The 24,625-nt window shown below is 39.0% G+C and overlaps 1 protein-coding gene and 1 long non-coding RNA gene across 5 annotated transcripts in view; one reads left to right on the forward strand and one right to left on the reverse strand.

Annotated features, from left to right (window-relative positions):
- The window catches only part of DNAH9 (dynein axonemal heavy chain 9), a 335,540-nt gene that overhangs the window by 265,462 nt on the left and 45,453 nt on the right, over positions 1–24,625 (reverse strand). For all 4 annotated transcript variants that reach the window (XM_028534618.2, XM_036032967.1, XM_036032969.1 and 1 more), the window contains 5 exons: positions 23,687–23,942; positions 22,439–22,680; positions 17,916–18,051; positions 14,219–14,415; positions 13,700–14,124 (listed from right to left, as the gene is read on the reverse strand). In XM_028534618.2, coding sequence (XP_028390419.1) covers positions 13,700–14,124; positions 14,219–14,415; positions 17,916–18,051; positions 22,439–22,680; positions 23,687–23,942 — 1,256 coding nt within the window. The remainder of the gene's footprint in view (positions 1–13,699; positions 14,125–14,218; positions 14,416–17,915; positions 18,052–22,438; positions 22,681–23,686; positions 23,943–24,625) is intronic.
- On the forward strand, positions 10,727–24,148 carry LOC118502087. Its single transcript, XR_004904761.1, has 3 exons — positions 10,727–11,650; positions 19,466–19,471; positions 24,138–24,148. It is a non-coding gene; the product is annotated as an uncharacterized LOC118502087 (long non-coding RNA).

The following is a 24,625-nucleotide window of genomic DNA, read 5'->3' on the forward strand; positions in this document are numbered from 1 at the left end:
GAGTCACCATGATTAGGAGCCAGCAGAAAAAGCAAAATTAAACCCGTTAAGGTTTCAGATATGGGAATTCAGATGCAGAACATAAAATAACAATATTCAATATATTTAAAGGACAAAGAAAGAATTCTTGCTTAAGCACCTTGCTGCATTGTCCCTGACCCACATAGCAGGGGAGAGAGCCTTCTCTGCAGTTTCTTGGACATCAGTTCAGGACAGACTAAAACAAGTCACTTCACCCTTTAAGGGTGAAATATCAGCCCAGACAGAAATGTTTTCTTTAGGAATCACCCTCTAGAAGCCTAGGCAACCTCTTACAGTCTCAGTGGGTTACAGTACCTGCCCTGACCCAGCTTTAAGTTCAAGGATAAATTCAGCATTGTTTCAGAGTCAGAAATGGAGGCAATTTCAGAGGTTCTTCAAATATGCCCCAAATCTGTGATAGTGTAAGAACTTTAATATTGAATGATGAACTCTAAGAAACAACAAAATTTATTAAAGTAAATAACATAAAAATGATGGCCTGTGGTGGCATTATTTTGTAAAGAGAAGCATGGGAAAAGCTTTTAATATGTGTTTTACCACAGCAAGAATGATCATATTATGCTACAATAATGGGCAATTCCAGGATAAAGAAGCTAACAATTTTCTGTGGGCCTTTATGTTAACATTAATCAATGGCATGAAGAAACAAGCCATTTTTAAGCTGACAAATCAAATGTTGTCTTTAGAGTATCCTCTAATAAATGTATTATAAAACTCACAAAAATGGTTAAATAAAAGAGAAGCCTTAAAACTTGAGCAAAGAAAAAGAGGGTATAAAGATGAGCAAACAAAATTATGAAATAGTCAAATAGAAGATCCCAAAATGGAGAGTATAATTAAAATTTAAAGCTTGTTGAACAGATTAAACAGGAGACTTAGAGCTGAAAGAGAATCAACTACTGTATGATAAAAGAGGAGAAATTATCCAAACTACAGTGCAATGAGTAAAAACACTGAAAAACAGTGTAAAATACTGGAGGGATGACCTTGAATTAAAAATATGTACATTGTTAAAAGACACGGAGGGCGGTGAAAAAAAATCTCCGGTAGGTATAAGAGCTTCAGGAGACAAAGAGAATGGGCAAGAAGCCATCTTGGAGGCAATCCTGGCTGAGAATTTTCTTTAAATTGTTGAAAGGCACCAAATGTAAAGCCCAACAAAACACAGGCGGAATTAATATAAAGAAACTCTCAAACTTTGTATAATCTAACAGGTAAAAAAATAGGTTATTATTTTTCCTTTAATTTGCATTCACTACTATTTCTTAACGTTTAGTTTTTGTTTTTTTAAGGTAGAGTTTATATCATATATACTTTAATAGAAGAAATACAATGTTTTACAAAGTTTAAAAGGCAGTAGCATTCATAGCTGATGAGGACAAGCCCCAGTCAGACCTCGCCATTTGAGGACGAGTTGCTGCATGATGGAGGAAACTGCCCAGAAGCATGCACTCAAATGCAAACCATGCACACTTCTGAACCACCAGTGCTACTCTTCGTGTGAAGGTGTGCGCTGTAGCTTCATGTGTCACAGAAATCACTGAAACATTTATAATTATGGTTAAACAATGAAAAATATTATTTGACCATAAAAATATATAAATTAGATGTTGATGTTAATACTGGAGGGATGACCTTGAATTAAAAATAAAAAGTTACAGAGAAAAAAAATATATATATAAAGAAATTCTCACATAGGCACTTCAATGTGAAACTGAAGTTTACTGAAAGGGAAAAAATCTTAAAATTAGGTGCAGAGCAAAGACAGATTTCTATATAGAAAAACAACAACATCAATGAAACCACCACTAAAAAACAAATGAAGAAAGAGACAAAAAGCACTAAAATGATGGCTGGCTACTTGGTAGCAGTGGTGGGAGGCCGGATGCAGGAGAATGATGTTTCAATAGACACTCGATGAATACCTGTCATCCCAGAATTCTCTCTTCCACAAAACCCTTTATTCAGGAACATGAGCAAAACACATGCATTTTCAGACAAAGAAAGAATGAGAAAGCTCCACAGATAGACCCTCATTAAAGGAACATTTAATGACATACCTCAGGTAGTAGCTCTGTAATTTAAGAAGATGTAATGAGTAAAGATATAACTAAATATGTGGATAAATTTAAACAAACATTAAATATGGGAAAAGAAATTATAATTTGTGGACTTTAAATAAATAATAGTGGACAATTGAAATTACTGGGAATGATAGAATGCAATTTGATGGATGAACAATTGAGATCAAACTATTTTAAAGTCTTTGTATTGGTTGTGAGGAGAGTAACAAAATGATACATTTATTCCTTTTAAGAATGCTGATTAAAATAGATATGGTATCCATTAGAACCACAGACCTAGCTAGAACAACACCCAAACTAGCAGAAGGGAAAAAAATGGAATAAGAAAAAGGAAAATAAAACATCAATAAAACACATTTAACCCAAAAGCAGATAAGAAATAATAAGGAAAAGAAGAAATAGAAAGTGCACTATAAAATGGTAGAAATGAATCCAAATGTAACAGAATAAATGTTAATAAACAAAACTCTCCATGTATAAGATAAATAGTAAGATAGATAATACATGAAATTCTGTGCCAAGTATAAAAATCTCTCCTAACATAAAAGTACAGAGAGACTGAGAGCCAAAGGGTAAAATGAGTGATCCCAGGAAAATATCACAGAAAGGAAAATGGTTTAGTTATATTAGTATAAGAGAGAATGGGCTACCACAAGAAATATAGCTGGTGATAATGAAAATCTTTAATATATCACTAAAAGTTTCAATTTTCCAGGAAGATATAGAAAGTCAAAGTCTGTATGCTCATGTAACATAATGTTAAAATACATTAAAAAGTGACAGAATTGCAAGGAGAAATTCATAATCTACCATCGAAGTGGAAGATTTTTAACACAACTATCTCTGTAATTGATAAATTAAGCAGACAAAAAAGGCAGTGAGTGAGGGCACAGTGGATTTCAGTAAAAGAATGAACAAGTTTGATCAAATAAGCATGCACAGAACTTCACATCCAACAGTAATAGAATACATGCTCTTTTAAAATAGGTACACAGAACACTTAAAAACCGACCATACCGTAGTGTATGAAGCAAGCTTCAAGAAATTTCAGAAGCTTATTATTACATATGTCATAGTCCCTGACTATGTACAATTATTAGAAATTAGTGTCAGAGATGTAACAAGAAGAACTCCAGGTTCAGAAAGTTCAAAATCTATAAATACATTGTAATGGATATTAAAAGTTTTAGAAGGACACTTGATGTGGGGTGGTGAACACACAGCACAATATATAGCTGATGTATTATGGAATTGTTCACCTGACACTTGTATAATTTTATTAACCAGTGTCACCCCAATCAATTCAATAAAAAGAAAAATAAATAAATTAGAATAAAATATTGCATAATAAGACCTGTAACATGCCAGTAAAATTGGTACTGAGAATGGAATTTATAGCTTTAAGTGTTACATTAAAAAAAAAAAACAAAGAGAGTTCAACAGGAATAAACAAAGAATCCATCTTAAGTCAGCTCAAGGAATAGAAAATAAATCCCCCACATGAAAGGAAATAGTAAACATAGAAGAATAAATTATTGCAATAGAAATCAAATTATAATGAAGAGAATCAGTGGGTTCATAATTTAGTTCTTTGTAAATCTGTAGCAAGTTAATCAAGGAAAGAAGCCAGAAAGCACAAATGAAATTGAGTAGAAAGAAGAAGAGGGACATAACCATAGATTCTATATCACCTAAGTACATAAGAAAATATACATTTTATGACAATAAATTGAAGATTTACATGGAATATATACATTTCTAGACAAATATGGCTTACTACATTCCTTGGTATCCCTTACCATCCCTATACCCATTAGAGATATTATGGGTAAAAATCTTGCCAGAAAGAAAATACCAAGCCAAGATGGCTCAGGAGAAAATTTAAACTAAACTTTCAAAGATCAGAGAACCTCAACCTTATACCAGCTCTTCCAGAGAATAAACAAGGATTCCTTCCTCATTCATTTTATTAAGCTAGCAAAACCATAGGGCAAGATCAAAGCCAGTATATGAAAGCAAAATTGAAGGGCAATCTCAATTTGCAAACATAGATGTATCAATGTTAAACAAAATAAACCAGTGAATATATTGGAAAAAGGTAATACTTTGGGTTGGGCTTATCTCAGTAGTGCTAAGTTGGTTTAAGATGAGAAAGCAAGTAATATATTCACCACGTTAACATTTTGCGGGAAAAATATAATTACCTTATTGAAATTAGAAAAAGTACTTGATAAAATGTTGTATCTATTTATGTAAATCCTTTTAACAAATTAATAACAGAAGGGAACGTCTTTGATCAGATAAGGAAATCCACAAAAACTCACAACAAATGTTCTGCTCAGCGGTGAAGTGTTGGAAGTATCCCGTCTAAGATCAGGGATAAGGCAAGGGCTCCTGTTGTCACCACTTTTTGCAACATTGGCTGGAAGTCCTAGCCAGTGTGTTAAGATAAGTAATAGAGATAAAATACATTGTTAAAAAAACTGAAAAGGAAGATATAAAATTGTCATAAATTTATAGATGATGACTAAGTATATAGCATACTCAAATGGGTGCATAAATTATTAGGATTTATAAGTTAATTTAGCAAAGTTGTTTGACACAAAATCAATATACAAAAATCAATTCCAGTTCCAGAGGAAATATTATTTTAAAGTATTTTTTATACTAGGAACCAAAATAAGTGCCAAGGAATAAATCTTGGCAAACACGCTAAAATATTTTAAAAGTAACGAGTGCTAAGTTTCATTGAGGATCATTTAAGAAGACAGAGAACATGCTCGTGGACACAAATACTCAATACTATAAACATGACAGTTCTCCTCAAATGGATCTATAGTCAGAGTAAGTGTAACAAAATCCTCACAGATTTTTTTCTTTTACAACTACTTTTAAAATTTGTATAAAATTGTAAAGGACACAAATTGTTGAGACAGTCTTAATAAAAATGAACAGATGGGGACTTGTGGGGCCAGATATAAAAATTTATTACAGAGCTATATATAGTATAGGACATGTCATATTAATGCAGCGACAGACAAGGGGCTACTTAACATGAAAGATAAAATTACAGACCTTTTAGGAGAAAATAAAGAAGAATATCTTTATCTCCTCAGGACAAAAAAGAGTTTATTTCACAAGACAAAAGAGGACAACATAAAAGAAAAGATGGACACATTTGGCTATGTTAAAATTAAGAACTGCTTGTCAAAATATACCATAAATACAGTGGAAAGACAGCCACAAAATGGGAGACTATATTTGCAAACTATACAATGAACAAAGAATTAGATATGATATATGTAAATAACTTCTAAATACCAAAGGGAAAAAAAATTAAAGTCCTATAAAGGCCACATATGACAACCCACAGCCAACATCATACTAAATAGCAAAAACTAAATGTGTTTCCCTTCAAATCAGGAACAAGACAGGAATGTCAATTTTTATCACTCTTATTCAACATAGTATTAGAAGTACTAGCCACATTGATAAGAGAAGAAATAAAAGGCATCCAAATTGTAAAGGAGGATGTAAAATGGTTATTATGTGCAAATAACATGATATTGTATATAAAAAACTCCCAAGTCTCCACCAAAAAACTAGTGGATCTAGCAAATTAATTTGGCAAAGCAGCAGGATACAAAATCAATACTCAGAAATGTATGGCATTTTTATACACCGATAAAGAACTATCAGAAAGACAAATAAAGGAGACATTCCATTTACTATTGTGACAACAACAACAACAAAATGAGGTACCTAAGAATAAATTTAAACAAGAAGATAATAGACCTATACTCAGAAAATTATAAAATACTGAGGAAAGAAATTGAGAAAGATATAAATAAGTGGAAGCATATACTGTGTTCATGGACAGGAAAATTAACATTATTAAAATGTCCATACTTCCCAAAGCAATCTATAGATTCAACATAATTCCTATTAAAATATCAATGGCATATCTCACAAATCTAGAAAAATATTCTAAAAACTTATATGGAACCAAAAAAGATGCTGAATAGCAATCTTGGGAAAGAAGAACCAAGTTGGAAGTATCATACTGTCTGATACCAAACTATACTACAAGAGCATAGTAATCAAAACAGAATGGTAACTGGCATAGAAACAAATGTATAGATCAATGGAACAGAATAGAGAGTCCAGAAATAAATCCATGACTTTATGGTTAATTAATATTTGACAAAGGAGGCAAGAACATCCAATGGCATAAAGATAGTCTACTCAACAAATAGTGTTGAGAAAATTGCACAGATATGTGCAAAAAAAATGAAACAACTACCAAATTATACCTTACATGGGAATAAACTCAAAACAGGTTAAAGACTTAAATGTAAGTTATAAAACCATTAAAATCCTAGAGTAAAACATAACCAGTAAAATTTCAGATATCTCTCACAGCAATATTTTTGCTAATATGTATCTTAGGAAAGGAAAAAATAAACAAATGGGACTACATCAAAGTTAAAAAAAAAAACTTTTGCACAGCAAAGGAAACCATTAACTAAATGAAAAGGGAACCCAGTGAATGGGAGAATATATTTGCCAATGATACATCTGATAAGGGGTTAATTTCTAAAGTATGTAAAGAATTTATATTACTAAACAGCAAGAAGACAAACAACCCAATTAAAAAAAAATGGGCACAGGACCTGAATAGACCCTTCTCCAAAGAGAATATACAGATGGCCAATAGACATATGAAAGGACGCTCAATGTCACTAATCATCAGAGAATGCAAATTAAAACCACAATGAGATATCATCTCACACCTGTCAGAATGGCCATAGTTAATGAATCAACCAATAAGAAATGCTGTGGAGGATGCGGAGAAAAGGGAAGCCTATGCACGGTTGGCAGGAATGCAGACTGGTGCAACCACTGTGGAAAACAGTATGACATTTCCTCAAAAAATTACAAATGGAAATACCTTTTGACCCAGTGATCCCATTTCTGGAAATATATTCAAAGAAACCTGAAACACTGATTCAAATGAATATATGCTACCCCTAAATTCATTGCAAAGTTATTTACAATAGCCAAGATCTGGAAACAGCCCCAGTGCCAATCAGTAGATAAGTGGATAAGAAAAGCTGTGGTGTATTTACACAATGGAATACTACTTGACCATAAAAAAAGAAGAAATTTTTATCTTTTGCAAGAGAATGGATGCACCTGGAGATTATTATGCTGAATGAAATAAGCCAGTTAGAGAAAGGCAAATACCACATGAGCTCACTTATATGTGGAATCCAATCAACAAAATAAACTGATAAACTAAAAATAGAAACATGGATACATGGAACAGACTGACAGCTGTCAGGGGAGGGGAGGGGAGGGGGCTGGATGAAAGAATGTGAAGGGATTAAGCAAAAAAAACAGAGATAAATACAAAGACACAGATAACAGTGTGGTGTTAGCCAGGGGCAAAGGGGGATGATGGGAGGTAGGTGGAGGTGGGCAAAAGCAGTGGGGTGGGAACAGAGAGAAACTTTGCTTGCACAGTACAGTGTGCAGATGATGTTTTGTTAAGCTGTATACTTAAAACTTGTATGGTTTTGTGAACCAATGTCACCCACAATAAGTTCAATTAAAAAAATGGAAAAAAAATGGGCAAGAGTTATGAACAGGTACAGTAGAAGAAATATAATGACTCACTCAACATAAAAAGATGAGCCACTTTATTCATAATCAAAATAATGCAAAATATTTACCACAATAAGATAGCACTAAAACAAAGCCCAGCATTAAACCGTCTGTCAATAGCAACAAGTGTTGAGGATGTGGGGTACAGGAATTTTCACATCTGGCTGCTCTTCCTTGGAGGGAGTTGGCATCATATGTATTCTCCTTGACTCGGCAATTCTGTTCTAATGTATATGCCCTAGAGGAGTGTTTGCCCGTGCACACCATGATATGTGTATGAAAGCACATGATACATGTATAGCAATACTGTTGACACTAGCAAAGTCTGTTCAAACAGCTCCCGTGTTCACCAACCACAGAATGGATATGTAAGCAGTGACATACTTTTATGATGGAGTACTTAGTAGTGAAAATGAATGAACCACTGTTACATTTTTAACATGAATGGATCTCAAATTTAATGCTGAGTAAAAGAAATAAAACAGAAAATTATAAAATATGCAAGCTTCATTTTCTTAATATTTTAAAATGCAAATCTATAAATATAGAGATATGTACATATATGTGTGTGTGCATAATTTGCACATGCATATACATGTAAGCATATTCACACATACGTGTATAATACACACTAAGCCATGAATATGTACATGTATATAGCCATACATGTGTGTATGTGTGTGTGTGTGTGTGCATATGATATATACAAGCCATGAATAAATATCTGTGTGTAAATGCATGAATATATATATATATATACATATGTGTGTGTGTATAATATATATATTAAGCCATGAAGAAAAGCATGAGGATTATTTCTCATTTAGGGTAGGGGTAACATCTAGTAGGGAGGGAGGGAATTTGATCAGGGAGAAGTACATAAGAAAATTTTAAAATACAGCCAATGTTCTGTTTCTTAGCTGGATAAGGCAAATACAAGTATTCATTGTAGTATTTTTCCCTAAATTGTATGCATGAGACAGTTTATGATAAAACTGTCCATAGAGACAATGGATGAAGAAGTAAAAGAATCAAATACAGAGACATCTATATTGTGTTGCAGCCAGAAAGACTTTTGGGGCCATGTTCTTTCTTGATTATTGATTTGGTATCTTGGTTATGTTCTTTCTTTCTTATGGGCTTTATTTAGGTAGGGTGGAGGCGCGTATAGTCTCTTCTAGATTTCTATAGCGTAAAATTATGGATCTGATCCTTCCTTGCCGTCCTTTCCTTCCTTCCTTCATTCTTCTTTATTTCGTTCTTTGTTCTTTCTTCTTTCGTCTCTCTCCTCCTCCCCTCTCTCCCTCTCTCTCTCTCTCTCTCTCTCTCTCTCTCTCCCTCCCTCCCTTCCTTCCTTCCTTCTCTCTCTCTCTCTCTTAAGGTGGCAGCTCTGACAATACGTTTGCACACTGTTGAGAACTGGTTGGGAATGTTTAAGGAGGTAGGTCCTTGAGTAGATGAGAGAGAAGAAGTCAGACTTAGAAAAGTGGGGAGAGTTTATCTACTGAAACAGTTGAGGTCACTGAAAGTATGGCTGCAAATGCAAGTAGGATGGTTAATTTTGGGTTGAAAGGGGAGTTAGTTTTCTCATGATTGCTTCTAATTTTTCAGTGAATGAGAGACAAAGTTATAAGGGTAAAGAGGATATTTGAGGTTTAAAGAGAAAGAGGAAAAGGAAGTCTGAGAGAATTCGTAAACATCTATGAAAATGTGTAGGATATACTTGAATGTTAAGTTTATACATGAGATTTTGCAGAAGAATGGTTTGTTCATTTTTTTCATCAACTATGAATCACTCAGGTGCAGGTGTGGAGCACTGAGTTTAGACAGAGTCAGGGTTTTATGAGGTGGGAGTGGGAATGGTGAGCAAGGATAATAAACACTGAGAAAGCATAGGGGCCAATGAGTTGGAAATCCTGATGGGTCTGAAGAACTTTTCATGGCAGCATTACCAAGTAAGTCAGCTGGAACAATACCAGCTGGTGGTAGAGAATGGAATGGTCAAACCTGAGATTTTGAAGGGAGAACAATTACTTCCACATGTTTCCTCCTGCCCCACCAAGAGTGCAAGACAGAATTAGGTAGCAGAAGTATGATGGAAGGAAAGGGCACTGGAGAGAGAGGTCAACAAAACAAAAGGAAGGTGTGATGGAGACTATGTGGAGGTTGCATCACTGAGGATGATTATCAGCCAAAGGGTGGGGAAAGGGACTGAGCCGGATGGTAAGATCTGCAGTGATGGGGCAGGATGACCTTATGCAGACTAGTGGCAGTTCGTACTCTGATAAAATTTGCTTCAGTGGAACTGAGGGTTTTGAAAGAAGAGATGGTGAAATGAGTTGGAAGAAATACTGAAGAGCAAGAATATCTTACCTATGTCCAAGACCAGTGGTAAGAGGGGTATAGGGGAAAAGTCAGCCCCTACCTGGGAGGGATACAAGGGAAGCAGTGTCTTTACGAGAGGGCTGGGCTTCAGTTAGTGCAAAAAGAGGATAAGAAAAGGTGAAGAGAACGGTGAGCATTTGCTGATAGAAGACCTTGAGGTCTACAGGAAGGGCACGATGGAAGGCTCTGCAAGGGCCAGGGTGGGGATGGGATAGATGAGGATATGAAGGGGTGAATAGGAGCTGAGTTTAGATGATGTTATGGATGGAATGTTTGCATTGCCCACACACTCAGACATTGAAGCCCCAGCCTCCAATGTGATGAGATTTGGAGGTGAGCCCTTTGGGAGGTAATTATGGTTGGATAAGGCCAAGAAGTGCAGGTGGGACCCTCATAGGGAACTAGTAGCCTTATAAAAGGAGGAAGACTCTCTCTCTCTCTCTGTGTCTCTGTGTGTGTATCTCCGTCTCTCTCCTTCCTGCCCCCAGACACTAAGGAAAGGCCATGTGAGGATACAGTGAGAAGGCAACTGCCTGCAAGCTGGAAAGATACTTGCACCAGGAATCATATGGGCTGACATGTTGATCATGGACTCCCTAGCCTCCAAAATCGTGAGAAATAAATTTCTGTGGTTTAGGCCATCCAGGGTATACTACTTTTTATGGCAGCTATTAGAATTCTAGTGCCAATTCCAATGTGTACGTGCAGGGTGAGGGTGGGGGCAGGTTTCTCACACCACCAACACCAGCCATTGTCCCATAATTCAAATCAACTCTGAGACAATGTCCCTGGAGACAGTGTCGATTCCACAGGTTAAGAGCTCAGTCCTATATGACGGCCCCACTCCCTTCAAACACCAATCATAATTCTACTTACCACTTGTACCTCTGACTGACCAGTTATAGATCAGAGGTATCAACAACCTCCTCCTTGGGCTCAATTAATTTGTGAGACCAGCTCCCAGAACTCAGAGAGCCTGTTTGCTTACTAGGTTACTGTTTTATTATAAAAGAATATAACTCAGGAACAGCCAGGTGGAAGAGATGCACAGGGCTAGGCATGGAGAAAGGACACGGAGCTCCACACCCTCTCTGAGCCCACTGCTTTCCCCAAATTGCTACATGTTCATCAACTTGCAAGCTCTCTGATCCCTGTCATTTTCAGTTTTGATGAAGGTTTTGTTATAGAGGCCTAATTGGTTAGATCTTTGGCCATTGGTGATTGATTCCATCTCCAGCCCCTTCCTGTCCCCAGAGGCCAGAGGTGCATCTGAAAGTTCCAACTCTCTAATCACATAGTTGGCTCTCCTGGCAACCAGACCCCTTCCTCAGGTGGGATCCAAAAGTCACCTCATTAATATAACAAAATACACCTTTATCAGTCCCATCACTTTGACAATTCAAAGGGTCTTAGGAGCTCTGTGCCAGAAAAGAGGACAATGACCAAATATACATTTGTTATTATAAATCACAGTATCAGAGTGGCCCCAGCTGAAGAAGACAAATGATAAAAAAGGGGTTGGACTTGTGACAATAAACGAAGTGTACATAAGCTGTAAGGCAAGGTGGGGTGAATCCCGACACCCACCACAGGAAGGGGGAAATCACAAAGTTACATGGCACATGGCAGACACTCGGTAATGAATGGTTTTTATTGTTCCAATTATGTCTATTTTACCTAATCCTTGAGAACACAACTCACTGTCCTAAAGTGTAGCAAAGTAGTTTATGAAATCACCAACTAATAAAACTGGAAGGCGCCTTACAGAAATCCAGTCATACTATCTTCTTTCAGAGGTGAGGAAATTGGGGTTCACAGACACGAAGAGAGATCTCCTAACTGCTCCCACATGGGTTTATCCTTTGAAAGCAGTTGTTAGAGCCTGCGAAGCCTTGCCTGATGAGACTTGTGGTGGCTGCTGTCACAATGCCCTGCATCAAACACGTGTTCCTAATGGTCTGACAGCTGAGACCTGGCTGGCCCTGGAGGAACTGCCGCTCCCGGGTGAGACAATTTCTGGAGATTGTAAAAGACTCACCTTTGATCACAGTTTGCAGGTGCAAATCAATCAGTTCAGGATCTATACCCCCAGCTGCTTTCTCTTAACTGTCTCTCACATGCCATGCCACTGCCCCCCACTCACCCCTGACCACCCCAGGGCCAGGTGCCAGGCAGCTAAGGACAGCCCAGAGACTGTTGAAATTACTCAAACTAGCCAATCCTAACCCTGCTTACCCTGGATCACCCATTCTTTTCTATGGGAGACTCAATAAGGGCTCTCCCCCTGGTACCCCCTTGCCCCTGTTCCTCCTGACTGTGTGGGGAGCACCCCTGTCCTTTTGGGGTCTAAGAGTCTAACAAATTGTCTTTTCAATGCTGATGTCCTTACATGTTGGTCTCACCATACATAAATAATTATAAAACCTAAATTTTAAAAAACACTCCCATGATCTTGGGTCATCAGACTTACTACTGGAGAGGGATCACAGGGCAGCTGTCCCTCAAACATTAATCCCTTCAGGGCTGTCACGGTCCCCCCTCCATCTCCACTACAGCTTCCCCTTGTTGCCTCTCTGAACATGGAAAACTGGCCTCTTCTTAACACCTACAAAGCCCTGTCTGAAACATCTCACACTGCTTTCCTGTGGTTTTTACGGGGTGGACCATCACCCCTGCAAAGTCTCTGAATCTGTTTGTAGACAGACACATCTCCAGCTTGGCTGTTTCCATTCTAGGTCACTGAGTAGGCCAGCTGCAACACTCAGCAAGACCAACACCAAACTTCAGGGAGGGGGCAGGCCAGGTGCCCTATAGCATCAGCTGGCTCCAAAGGCTGATTGATGAACAGGGGATGGTGGCACCCAGCAGGATTCTGTGGAAAGGGGGTGGGAGTCAAGACCCTGACTGTGGTGGATCTGTGGGGACAAGGCTAGTGTGAAGTGACTGGGAGGCTGCTCTCCAACGTGATTATTCATCTACAGGGTGAGGCTCGGGTATGGAGGGCCTGGTGCCAGGTTGAGAGGTCTGGGTCCTGATGGAACAGATAGAATTTCAGCTCCAATCTGTCACAAGGCTAGAGTGGCCCAGGCAGGCACCCAGAGTGTGTCGGTTCAGTGATACCCATTGCACAGCTGGATGATCTGATCCCAGGAGTAAGTGGTAGAAATAGAATCTGGGAAACCCCCTTCTGCCTCTCAGACTTAAAGAGATTTAACAGCCAGAGTTGGGAAGGAAGGTTGGATCTGCTGTTGTTGCATTGAACATTATTTACCACTTACTGAGTGCCTCTCGCACACTGGGCACCAAATGGAAAATAAAACAAAAACAGGCCACATCTAGCGAACAAAGGAAAGGGCAGGACGAACGTTACCATGGGTGTCCAAAAGCCTAGAACCTTCAACTGGCTGTTTTAATTCACTTAACCAATGAGCCCATGGGCAAATATATGAAGGGAAGTTAACAATATAACACTCCAGACAGCCTGGGATGCTAGAAGAAAGCCAAGGAGACCTCTGTATTACCTGTTGGTGACATAGTCAACAAGGTGCTGTTTGAACAGGAGGCTCCACCTCTTAATTAGATTCAGCAGAGATGCTTTAAAGGGTCGCACATCAATCCTCATCCAGCAGTCAAACACCTTGATGGGCTCCAGCCTGCACACATCTTCATAGAGCTTTTCATAGGAGTCAATCTGTGCTTTAAACTGGTGGAGGAGGGGCGGGTTCTCTGGGATGCCATCTTCTTCATGGGCTTCAATCTCTTCAGGTGTGAGGACATGCCCATACAACAGAAACTGGGCCAGAATCTCCTTCCGGTCCTCCACGTAGAGGTAGGAGTACTGGCTGAAGGTGTTTCGGTAGCTGCAGCAGAGAGCCATCATGCCCTGAACTCTGTCCATGAGTGTGCTCCGCATCCTTGCCAAGTCATCCGCAGCCTCCATGTCAACCTGGGGAGCAAGACAAGAGCAGGCAGGTCACACCAGCACTCTGCAGCGAGTTCCAGGTCTGGGTGGAAGGTTAGGGTGGCTGCAGATCCAGTACCTGATAGTGGGGAGCACTGTTTTGTGGGGAAAGCCGTGGCACCAAAGACGCTATTCTAAAAATGCTGATGACAAGACCCTCAACCATGTCATAGAAGCTTCCCTCCAGTCCAGACTCCAGAGATGGAGAGAAAACTAATTCTGGGATTGCTAAGCTCAGCTGTGCTTCAAATATTGGGTTGAGTCCTGGCTTACATTCTGGAAAACAAGGGGGGAAAAAAAGGAAAATAGGTAAAATGCGCAAAGAGAAGTACCATTTTAAAAACACATAGAGCATTTCTTTCCTTTAAATGAGCTGCTTAGTATAGAAAATGGAAAGGTAAATTTTGCTAACACCCCAAAAAAGGGAGGGTCTCAGTCTTACAGTGTTTATCAGCAGGGGAAGCTGACATTTTGAACCTGCCAAGTTTAAGTTTGATGAGGGGCTGTCCTGGGTGCTGCAGAACAGTTCCTCTCCTTGTCTTCAGAGAGCATATTCTAGTGACCGATCAGCTGAAGCCTGTCTCCTTCCACATTCCCAAATGCCTCCTGGGTGGCAGTAGAGACTCTGGTTGAGAAGGGGTAGATTTTGCAAAGCCAATTTTTTGGAAGCAGCTCATTTCTTCCTAGGCACAGACTAGGCAACACCACTGGAAGCCACTAGGGGGCGAAGGGTCTGTCACCGTTGCACAAGTATGAAAAGCAATGTTACAGTTCTGCCTGTTCTACTTCCTGTCTATAAAAACAGAACCTATTTTAATTCTGTAATCCCATAGTGATAAAAAATTTTAAAGCAGTATAAGTAATTTTAAAACTCCTGATAACTTGCTAGACAACTCGTCTTGCTAAATTTAAATAAAAATATAACATGGAGTAAGATATTCCAAGTACAAGAAAAATGCCAAAGCTTTTATCAATAACCACCTATTTTCCTATATCTTTTTGGTGGTAGGAATATTTAGGAGACGGTTATGTGCTGGATACTGTGGGTGGCAGAGACTACTCATTGGAATTGAGCAATATTGGCCCCTTTTCCCAGAACTAGAGCTGTAAGTGTACACATGGCATTTCCCAGCTTGCAGCGAGGTGTGGCCACGTGGGTCCCTCATCAGCAGGCTGTGGGGAGAAGTGATGGTGCCACTCCTGGTCCAGGGTCTTGGAGACAGCAGGTGAGCCTGCTGTCCCCTCCCCCGGGCCGGTGACCCACCTAAAAAGGAGAACAAACACCAAGCCCTGGCGGGTGGTGGAACCTTGGGATGGAAGGGACCTGCTCTCTAACCTGGAGCACTTGCTTTGGGCTACTGCGTGGGGCATAAACTTGTTTGCCCTTTAAGCTTCACTATCGATGGAGTTTTGTTATCGTTCTCCCTGACAACAACAACAACAACAACAACAACAACAAAATCTGAGGGCTCCTCAGAGATATGTAAAACTAGACTCTGGCCCTCAAAACTTTGGAATAATAAACGTGTGTTATTGGACTCAGGAGTGTCCCATAAAATGCATATTTAACTTAAGGGAATGTAAGTTTACCAATATCATAGTAACTATACTATTATTGTAGAACAGTTTAAAAAAAAAAACGTTTAAGATTATGCTTTGCCTATGTGCTCATGATATATTCTGCATTCCTGCATGCATTAGATGCTTCTAATTTAGTAGGCAAGGTTGCACATAGTTTAAAGGATTTACAAGGCTTTCAAGGTTATTTTGACTCTATGAGAGTTTTACCCCATATACTATCATGAGAACCCAATCCCTATATTGCCCTTTAAGCTTCACATTCCATTATATTAGATGTAATGCCAGCATAATGACCATACAAACCAGGTGGTCCTGGTGGCTCCACAACCTTGATCACTTTAAGCGAGTAAATCACTTTAGCAGTTAAGAAGGGGAAGACTTCTGGAGAGTGAGTAGAATTTAGCCTCAGCAGGGCTTCATTCAATTAATTTTCTGGGAGGCCAGACCAAAGTATAGGAATGGTGTTTGCTTGACCGAACAAAAGAAGGTAGAAATAGTAAGGTGGATCAGAGTAATAAAATTGCCCAGCTGGCTACTGCAAAAGGTCACAACAATTTTCTTCTTCTTAGAGGTCACTCTCTTTAGGCTCCTTCACCTTTACCAGTGCCTTTTCCATTTTATCTGTAGCTCCTTAGTTCAGGCAGCTGCTAATTCTAGCTCCTGCCCATCTTACAGTGTGAAGAAAGTGTGTATCTCTTTCTTCACATTTCCATGGAGAAAAGGTAGCTTTGGCAATCTCAGAAAAATACTACCATCTTCTCTCTCCATCCTCTTGTTCCCACTCTCTCCTTCCCACAAGAGGAAGACAACCTGCCACATCAGACAGTGTCGGTCAAGGGTATAATTGGTCAAAGGTGAGTCACTGCATTTAGGGACAATATCTTGAGCACTGCCTGCATATGGTGTGGCTGAGGCATCTTTCTAGATCTTGAAGGAGGAATGAGAGACCAGAAATTCTAAACATCCAACATCAAAGGAGGTTGGTCTGTTCACCTAGGTGGGCACTGAGGGGCCTGGCTGCTGGGACCCAGCTCTCCAGTCTCAGTGTCTGTGTCCTTTGCCTCATGGTGGCTTGATCCCAGGATCTTGAAGGTGACCTTGCTGGCTGACTGTGCTGGTGCCCCTGTTTCCTGCTGCTGCATTTTATTGATTTGGGGAACCCCTGCACCCTGCCAGCAAACACCTTGCCTTTGACCTCAGCCTCTGCACCATGGGTCCATTGCCCATCTGAGCTCCACCCAAACTGGGCCCCGCTCCTCTCCAGCTCAGCCTAAGGGTCTGCATGTGCTCTTCTGCATGGGTGGGATGCCTGGACACAGATCTTGGCCTGCCTATTTTAACTCTGCCTTTGATTTCTTTCCTTGGGTTGGACTTGATATCTTAAAGTCTCATCTCACCTTCATCTTCTGCCTTCAAAATATTCACCTCTGCCTTTCCATTGGTGAATTCTTCCATATGACCCTTGCTGAGCTCCTCAGAATCTACCAGATGTGAAAGGTTTAATTCAACTTTATTCCTGACCTCTTCTGCCCTTTCCATCCCACTCCTTACTAGCTGAGGTTAGCTCTTACTATATTTGTTCTCTGCACCTTAACCCAGTGTAGCCACCATAAATCCAATGCCCTTAGCTATTGTTTAACCTTCAAAGAGTGCCATTACCTTCTTCCTAACATTCCTTTTCGTTCTGAAAGCTACCTCATTCCTGGACTCTTCTTTGATCCTTTTTCACAGAGAAAAACTTCTTCCAGTTAACCTGGCTACTACAACCTCTCTGAGTTCTCAAAGCTACAGAGATAGAGTATAGTAAGCTCGAAGGTAGAGACTGCCCCACTCCCATCACCACAAGTCAAGTCTAGCTGAAGCTGCCTTTACTAATTGTGCTTCCAGGTATTGTAGCTTAGTTGCTCCTCTTTACTGAAGCTTGATTTACTTTGAATAAGCTTTTATGTTTTTGCTTTTGAAATTCACTGTCTTAGAGCCTGGTCTATCATCTGAGTTTTGGAACAACCAAAGTCTCTTCTGTTTGAACAGTTTAGAAACTCAATACCTTTACTATACTACTGTGTATAATTCACAAAATGTTCACCATCTTTTTGGGAAAAGTCACAAACACTCGACTGCACCTCACTGTAACTCAACAGATGCCATACTGTTACCATCTGTTTAATAACCCACATGCATAAGCCAGTGAATACCAGTGTTTTCCAGGAGGTACTGGAGGGAGCACTCGATGGTGAGAAAGAATCCATCCTGTAGCATATCATCGATGTAGTTAACGTATGTCTTCCAGCTATTGGAGGCTGGGTCTGCTGAAAAAAGACCCAGGTTTTCCTAAAAAATAAAGAAGTGATGTAAACCCTGTTTAATAATAAGGTAGTTCTGATCATCATTAATGGGACTATAAATAACATGTGGGAAAAACCCATTCCTGTGAAGAATTGCTATTATACGCTTATCAAATCCATTCTATCTTATGGAATCACCACTGATTGAAAGGAACATAAAGGTAACCTATAAAGGGAGGATGGTGTCTCATCCTGTCTCTGGGGAAGGAGGGCTGGCTCAGGCCACCTCCTCAGCAGGGATGCTGTTGCATGCAGTGTGTGCATCGTAAATGCTGACCGATGTGCTATGAAGAAGCTGTGCCGAAGCAGACGTCAGGCTGGAAGTCTGAGAGTAGAAGGTATTATGATTCAAGAAATTATAAGAATTTGGGGTTCTAACAAGTAAAGCATTTCCTGGATAATCCTTAGAAATGAGCTGGAGTGTTGTGCTATTGGCATTTAATGTCAACTAAAAACTTTCATCATACTGAGTGATTTAGAAAATGTTTACACATAAAAAAAATACATGTCCTCTCCTCTTTCTCTTTCTCTTTCTCTTTCTCTTCCTCTTCCTCTTTCTCTTTCTCTCTCTCCTGCTGGTATGGCAAGTGCTCTTCATCATCTTCATTATTAAGCCTTTTTACAGCAAACTTTCCATTTATCTTGTATCTTCAATGAAAGTTAGCTGACTCACACCACTTTACAAAGATCTCATGTAGTAAATCTCCCTGAATTAAAAAAAAATCTCAAGATCCTGTCTTCGAGTACCAAACTCTAAAATTTGTAACATGCACTACCTACACTTTTCCTTCCTAAGTACATTTAAGATTTTCTTAATGACTTAAAGTTCAGCACACAAATCATAACACAGTGACAATATAGTATTGCTTTTGGGTATTATTAAGATGTGTATGTTTGCTTCTATGTTTTAAAACTTTTAGTTTTTATGATTGCTTTGTATATTTGTTCTTTCTCTTTCCAAATGTCATGCAATCAATATAGCTATCTGTACTTTTAACCGCTCTATCTCAAATCTACTACAGACTAAAAAGATGTAGCTCAAGTTTCTGATCCTAGACAATACAGACAAATGACATCGGTCTTCTCCTTCTGCTACAAACAGCTATCGAACTGGATGCAATACAAGAAACAACTGTTTGAGGTAACTGGATAATAGGCAGTAAAGGGGTGTGATCCTTGGGAAAAGGGAATTCTCAAGGTGAGCTGCAGAACCACCTGGCTTTACCTAGAAGTACTTTCTAACACATGACAGAGGAAAGTGGATCCTAACTACAGTGTCCTTCCTGCTGGGCAGAAAAAAAAAAGAAACTGGGGTTTGGGGCTGCTTACACTGCTGAGTCCTCTTGAGTCTGAGAATTAACCCGTACATGTTTAGGACAAGACTCTGCAAGTCCTGGCAGAGAACAGTTACTGGGGATCTAAGCTGAATGGAGATTGTGTTGGTTACAAAGTACTGGAAGATGTTTGCATTCTATCATAAATGATGAAAAGACCTCACAGGTAACCAGGAATTCAGTAGAGACCTCAGAAATTCTGTGCTTTAAGATTAGAGCTGCTCTGTCCTAGAGTAAGGCTTCTTTAGACCTTCCCTAACAAAGCTTAAACTTGAGCTTCAACAAGATCAAGATGAACCCACCAGTAAGTTAACTTCCTGCCAAAAGAGAAACAGACTCTTCAAGGGAAATAACACCTGGATTCTAAAGTGGTACCCAACATGACTAGAACATAATAAAAAATTACTAAATGTGCAAAGAAGCAGGTAAATGTGACATTTAACCAAGAGAGAAAATCACTAGAGAAAACTCAGAAAATAGCTGCCACGGCAATCCTGGAATGCCAACTTCTTAGAATTATTGTATGAGAAAGAAAAATAAATTTCTGTTGCAATTTTTAAAAGACAGAACAATAAAATAGATGTTTGAATTAGCAATGTCATAATTTAATTAAAAACTCCTCAAATTTGGTGAAAAATTCAAGAAGCTCAGTCTCTAAGCAAGATGAATATAAAGAAAACCTATCTAGGCACATCATAGTCAAATGGGAAAAATACAAAAATTTAAAAAGACTCTAGAAAAAATTCCTGATTGAAAAAATACAATACATATAGAGGAACAAAGATACAAATTATGGCTGGCTTCTGATCAGAAACATTAGGGGAGAGAAGATAATAAAATGACTTCTGAAAGAAAAACAAAATTGCCTACTCAGAATTCTATATCCAGTGAAACTATGCTTCAAAAATGAAGGTGAAATAAGAACATTTTCAGATAAACAGAAACTGAGAGAATGTGTCATTAGCAGAGCTAAACAGCAAGATGGTAGCTCAATTCTGCAAAAAGGAAGAACAAGTGTGGAAATAGTGAGTTTGTGGGTAAATCTATTTTCCTGAGTTTTTAAAGCAAAAAATTATTATAATACTCTATTGTGAGGTGTGTTTTACATATATACACATTCCTATATTTCATGGAAAAACTCTAAGTCAATTGTGATTAGTTCAAGAGACATACTGAAACCTAGATAACCTCCACAAATGTAATGCAACAAGGTAAATATGAAATTCCAATTGAGAAACTAGAGTACTAAAAATATAGCATGGATAATAAGAAGGTGGGTAAGAAATAACAGAGAAACAAAAAAGAGATGAAGCAAATAAGGAAACAAATAGCAAAATGGTAGAGCTAAATCCATCCATACCAATAACTACATTAAGTGTAAGTTTAAACACTCCAATTAATAGGCAGAGTTATTAGACTTAGAAGAGTAAGTTTCTATTGTGTGAACCTGAATTTGAACTTGAAAGAACACATAGTTTGAATGTAAAGGGGTAGAAAAGGATGGACAATGCAAAAAGTAAAAATAGTGAATCTGGAAGGAAAGATTACAGTATTACCAAAAAAAAAATGACTTCAAGGCAAGGGGGTATTATTGGAAATAAAAAGGGAATTTCATGATAAAACAACAAATTTATCAGGAAGTTATAATAATTATAAATTTGTTTGCACCTACTAATAGAGCTTAAACACTTGATGAAAAATATGACAGAACTAAACAATTAAATAGACAAATCAAAAATCATATGTGATTTAACATTCTACCTTCAGTAATTGGTAGACAAAAAATCAAAAATCATACAGAAGACATGAACGATACTACCAACCACTTTGAACTAATTGATATTATGGAATGCTGTACCCAGCAATAGAAAAATAAACATGTTGTCAAGTGCACAAGACACATTCAATAAGATAAACAATATTCTAGATCATGGAACAAGTCTCACTAAATTCCAACTGATTGAAATCTTCCAGAGTATTTTCTCTAAGCCACAGTGGAATTAGATTAGATTCTAGATTAGATAAATTTCATTGAGATATCCAGAGATGCCCCAAATATGTAGAAATTAAACATATTTCTATATGTTTAACTTACAATGATAATTTAGAATGACGATTCTAAATGATCAAGTTAAAGAGATCACCAGAAAAAAATTAAAACGGAATGAAATGAAAATGAGGCAGATCAAATTTGTGAAATGCAAGTAAAGCACTACTCAGAGGGAAATTTATGTGGTCAAATGCTTGTATTAGAAAGGAAGAAAACCTTAAAATAATGCCCTACATGTTTACCCTTATAAGCTAGAAAAACAAAGATGAGTAAATTACCCCCAGATGAACTAGAAAGAAATAATAAAGAACAGAAATTAATGACTAAAAAACAAAATCAGGAAAATTAACAAAGTCAAAAGCATGATCCATTGTACTTCAAATCATCAATAACCCAAAACAGCAGCTGTAATTCATCACTGACTTGGTGCCTGAGCTCAGCCTCTCAGAACTGCTCTGTGGCTGCTTCAGCAAGGTTGGCACGGGAGGCCACTTCCATCTCTTTTCCACTGTTCAGTCTCTGAGGACGGGATAGGAGGTTGCCTTGATCACAGTGCAGGGCAAAACCTTACTGCACTAAGTGCTACACTCTGCATTTGTTTGTTTTTCTTTGTCAAATGCAGTTAGGGATACCATCTCTTTCAGCTCTACAGAGCTAGGTTATGAAGATGATGCTGGAGTTCCACACTGGGTTGTATGGGCAAGTTAGGGGTAGTTAGTGCAACAGATAATTTAGGATTCTGTCCCTGACTTCTCCTTTTATTCCCTTGGGGTTTGGTGTGGGTCTTAAACCATGTGATGACTAAGTGGCCATTAAGAGAGGATTAATTTTGGCACCTTGCTACCACAATGCTATCAGTATAAACCTCTATCTGTGACAGCAGAAGACACAGTACCTATTACTGTAATTTCCAAATCACTTCTGGCACCCAAGCACACTTCTCGATGCATGACATTTGTGGTAGGCATGTCTGGGAGGCTGCTTATTACCTGAACAAGAGTGTGGATCTTCAGGCCAGAGTCTCTGATATAACTGTAGTATTTTTCCATTCGATCTTGCTGGTCATCCATGGAAAGAAGGCATTCCTTTCTTCCATCTTTTCTCTTAAATAATGGAGACACCCATGTTTTCATGATGTTTTGGATCTCTTCCACATTGCCTTTGGTTTTCTGAATCCTTTGTTCAAGATCATGAATACTATTGGTCATTTCAATGACATAATCCCAAACTCCTGCTCCCCAAAAGAGACATAATTAGTTGAAACATTTGACAGTGGCACAACTGAACGTCTAGTTGCTGTGAAAGGTAGGGATTCAACACTCATGGGTTTTATAAAAGACTTTTCTGCACAGGTTACTTCATTATAATCAGCTTTTCTCTTTCCAGTTGTATTAAAAAGCCAACTCTTACCAAAATTCTGCTCATGGAGGAAAAGAAACAAACAGGTGATCCTTACCTACCAGGCACACAAAAGTTGGTGCACTTGCTGGGGCACACCAGTGCTACTTGGTGACCTTACAGAGATTAATGAACCTTCCTGTTTAAGCACCTTCACTGTGGTAAATGTTGAAAATGTCATTTCCTATTTTATAAGGAATAAAGTTCTAACTTTTTCATATGGCATCCCAAGACTTCCATGAGTTGACTGTGACATTCTTTTCAAATTTTAACTCTTTTGAGGACACTAATGCAAATTAATCTCCCTTTCCTGTGGTTTACCACACTTTATTTTTACCTCGCTGAAGGCTTTTTATCAGAACTTGTCTTACATAAGTTATGTTGTACATATGTCTGTTGTCCCCACTAAATGTGAGCTCCTTCTGGGTAGGAGCCATTTCCATACACCTCATGTCTCATATTCTCCCTGCAGTCCCCCCAGGTGAAAGTTCATTGAATCAAATTGGAGAACACAAGTAACAATGATAATATAGTGAAAGCCCTCATTAATGGGGTGCCCAGAACATGCTGGAGACTGTGGGAGATCCCGTGCAGCCTCTGAGCTTCCCCCAGTGTGTGTGGCAGCAAAGTTTTCTAAATATACTAATTAAATCCAAAGAAAAGGAAGAAGAAAAATAGCAACCCTTCTTGCCTTCTCTACCTTGGCCCTGTGTCTGAGAGGATACATTTGTGTTTTAAAAACAACCCAGATTACCAACAAATCATTTGAGTGTCTGTCAGCATTTATTGGAATCTTAACTCTCAGCCTTTTCCCCAGAGCCCAGGTGGTGCCCAGTTACCATCTGTTTTCCAGTTCAGAGTCTCCTCTGCGGCTCTCAGGCGGAGATCAATATTTTGCAGCTCTTTCTCCACTAATGGAAATTCCACCTCTAGCAGCGTTTTCATCACCTTGTTGTACCAATTTGCCATCAACTCCAAACGTGCCACAAGCTGCCGATAGAACTCCCTGGAGGAGAACATGGCTGCTGCTGTCTCAGGGATGTGCTTCATCTGCCTCAGTTGAAGATAACTCATTTCTTTCAGTACAGAAACCAGCTGGAGGAAAGAGTCCACATAAATAGCTGTGGTTCAGCAGCAGTGAATAGCAGCAATATGGGTCAAAGACTGGAAAACACCAGGGGACCCAGAGGCCTCGGGGTCCCACTTAACTTCTGTTCCTACTTATGGTCCTTAAACGTAGTTTTAGAGAAGGAGGCTGAGTATTATGTAGAAGAAAAAGGACTCAGAAAGCAGCAGGGCTTACCAGATCTGTAAGCCATGAAGAGCAAGAGGAGGAAAACCTGTGAAAGAAGACATCTATGACAGCAAGAGAGGGCTCTGCCTAGATGCTTTGGGGCATTTGACTGATGAAATGATAGGCTCATGATGAGCCAGTTCCCATCAAGGGGTGGAGGTATGAAGGTCAGGGCCACATACATCTATGAGAAGCCTCAACTTTATACTTTTGCTATTCTCTGCCAATGAGGCCATGCCCTTGGTCACAGATGCTAATGGGACAAGAAGAGGTTGTTATACATAATCATTTGAAATAGCCCTTAAATTCTGTAACCCTGGGCTGGCACGTCTTTGTGTCTTCCTGTACTTGGAGGTCAGGAGACGGAAGTCACCCAGGCCTCTCTGAACTTCTCTGGGGCCCTGAGTTCGGGGGCAACTGCAGAGGTGAGAAACCAAGCAGATGTTGCCCAATGAAAACACAGAGGCCTCTGCAGCGTTGCTAA

Source organism: Phyllostomus discolor, chromosome 8 (assembly GCF_004126475.2).
Source record: "Phyllostomus discolor isolate MPI-MPIP mPhyDis1 chromosome 8, mPhyDis1.pri.v3, whole genome shotgun sequence".
In the NCBI taxonomy this organism is placed as follows: domain Eukaryota; kingdom Metazoa; phylum Chordata; class Mammalia; order Chiroptera; family Phyllostomidae; genus Phyllostomus; species Phyllostomus discolor.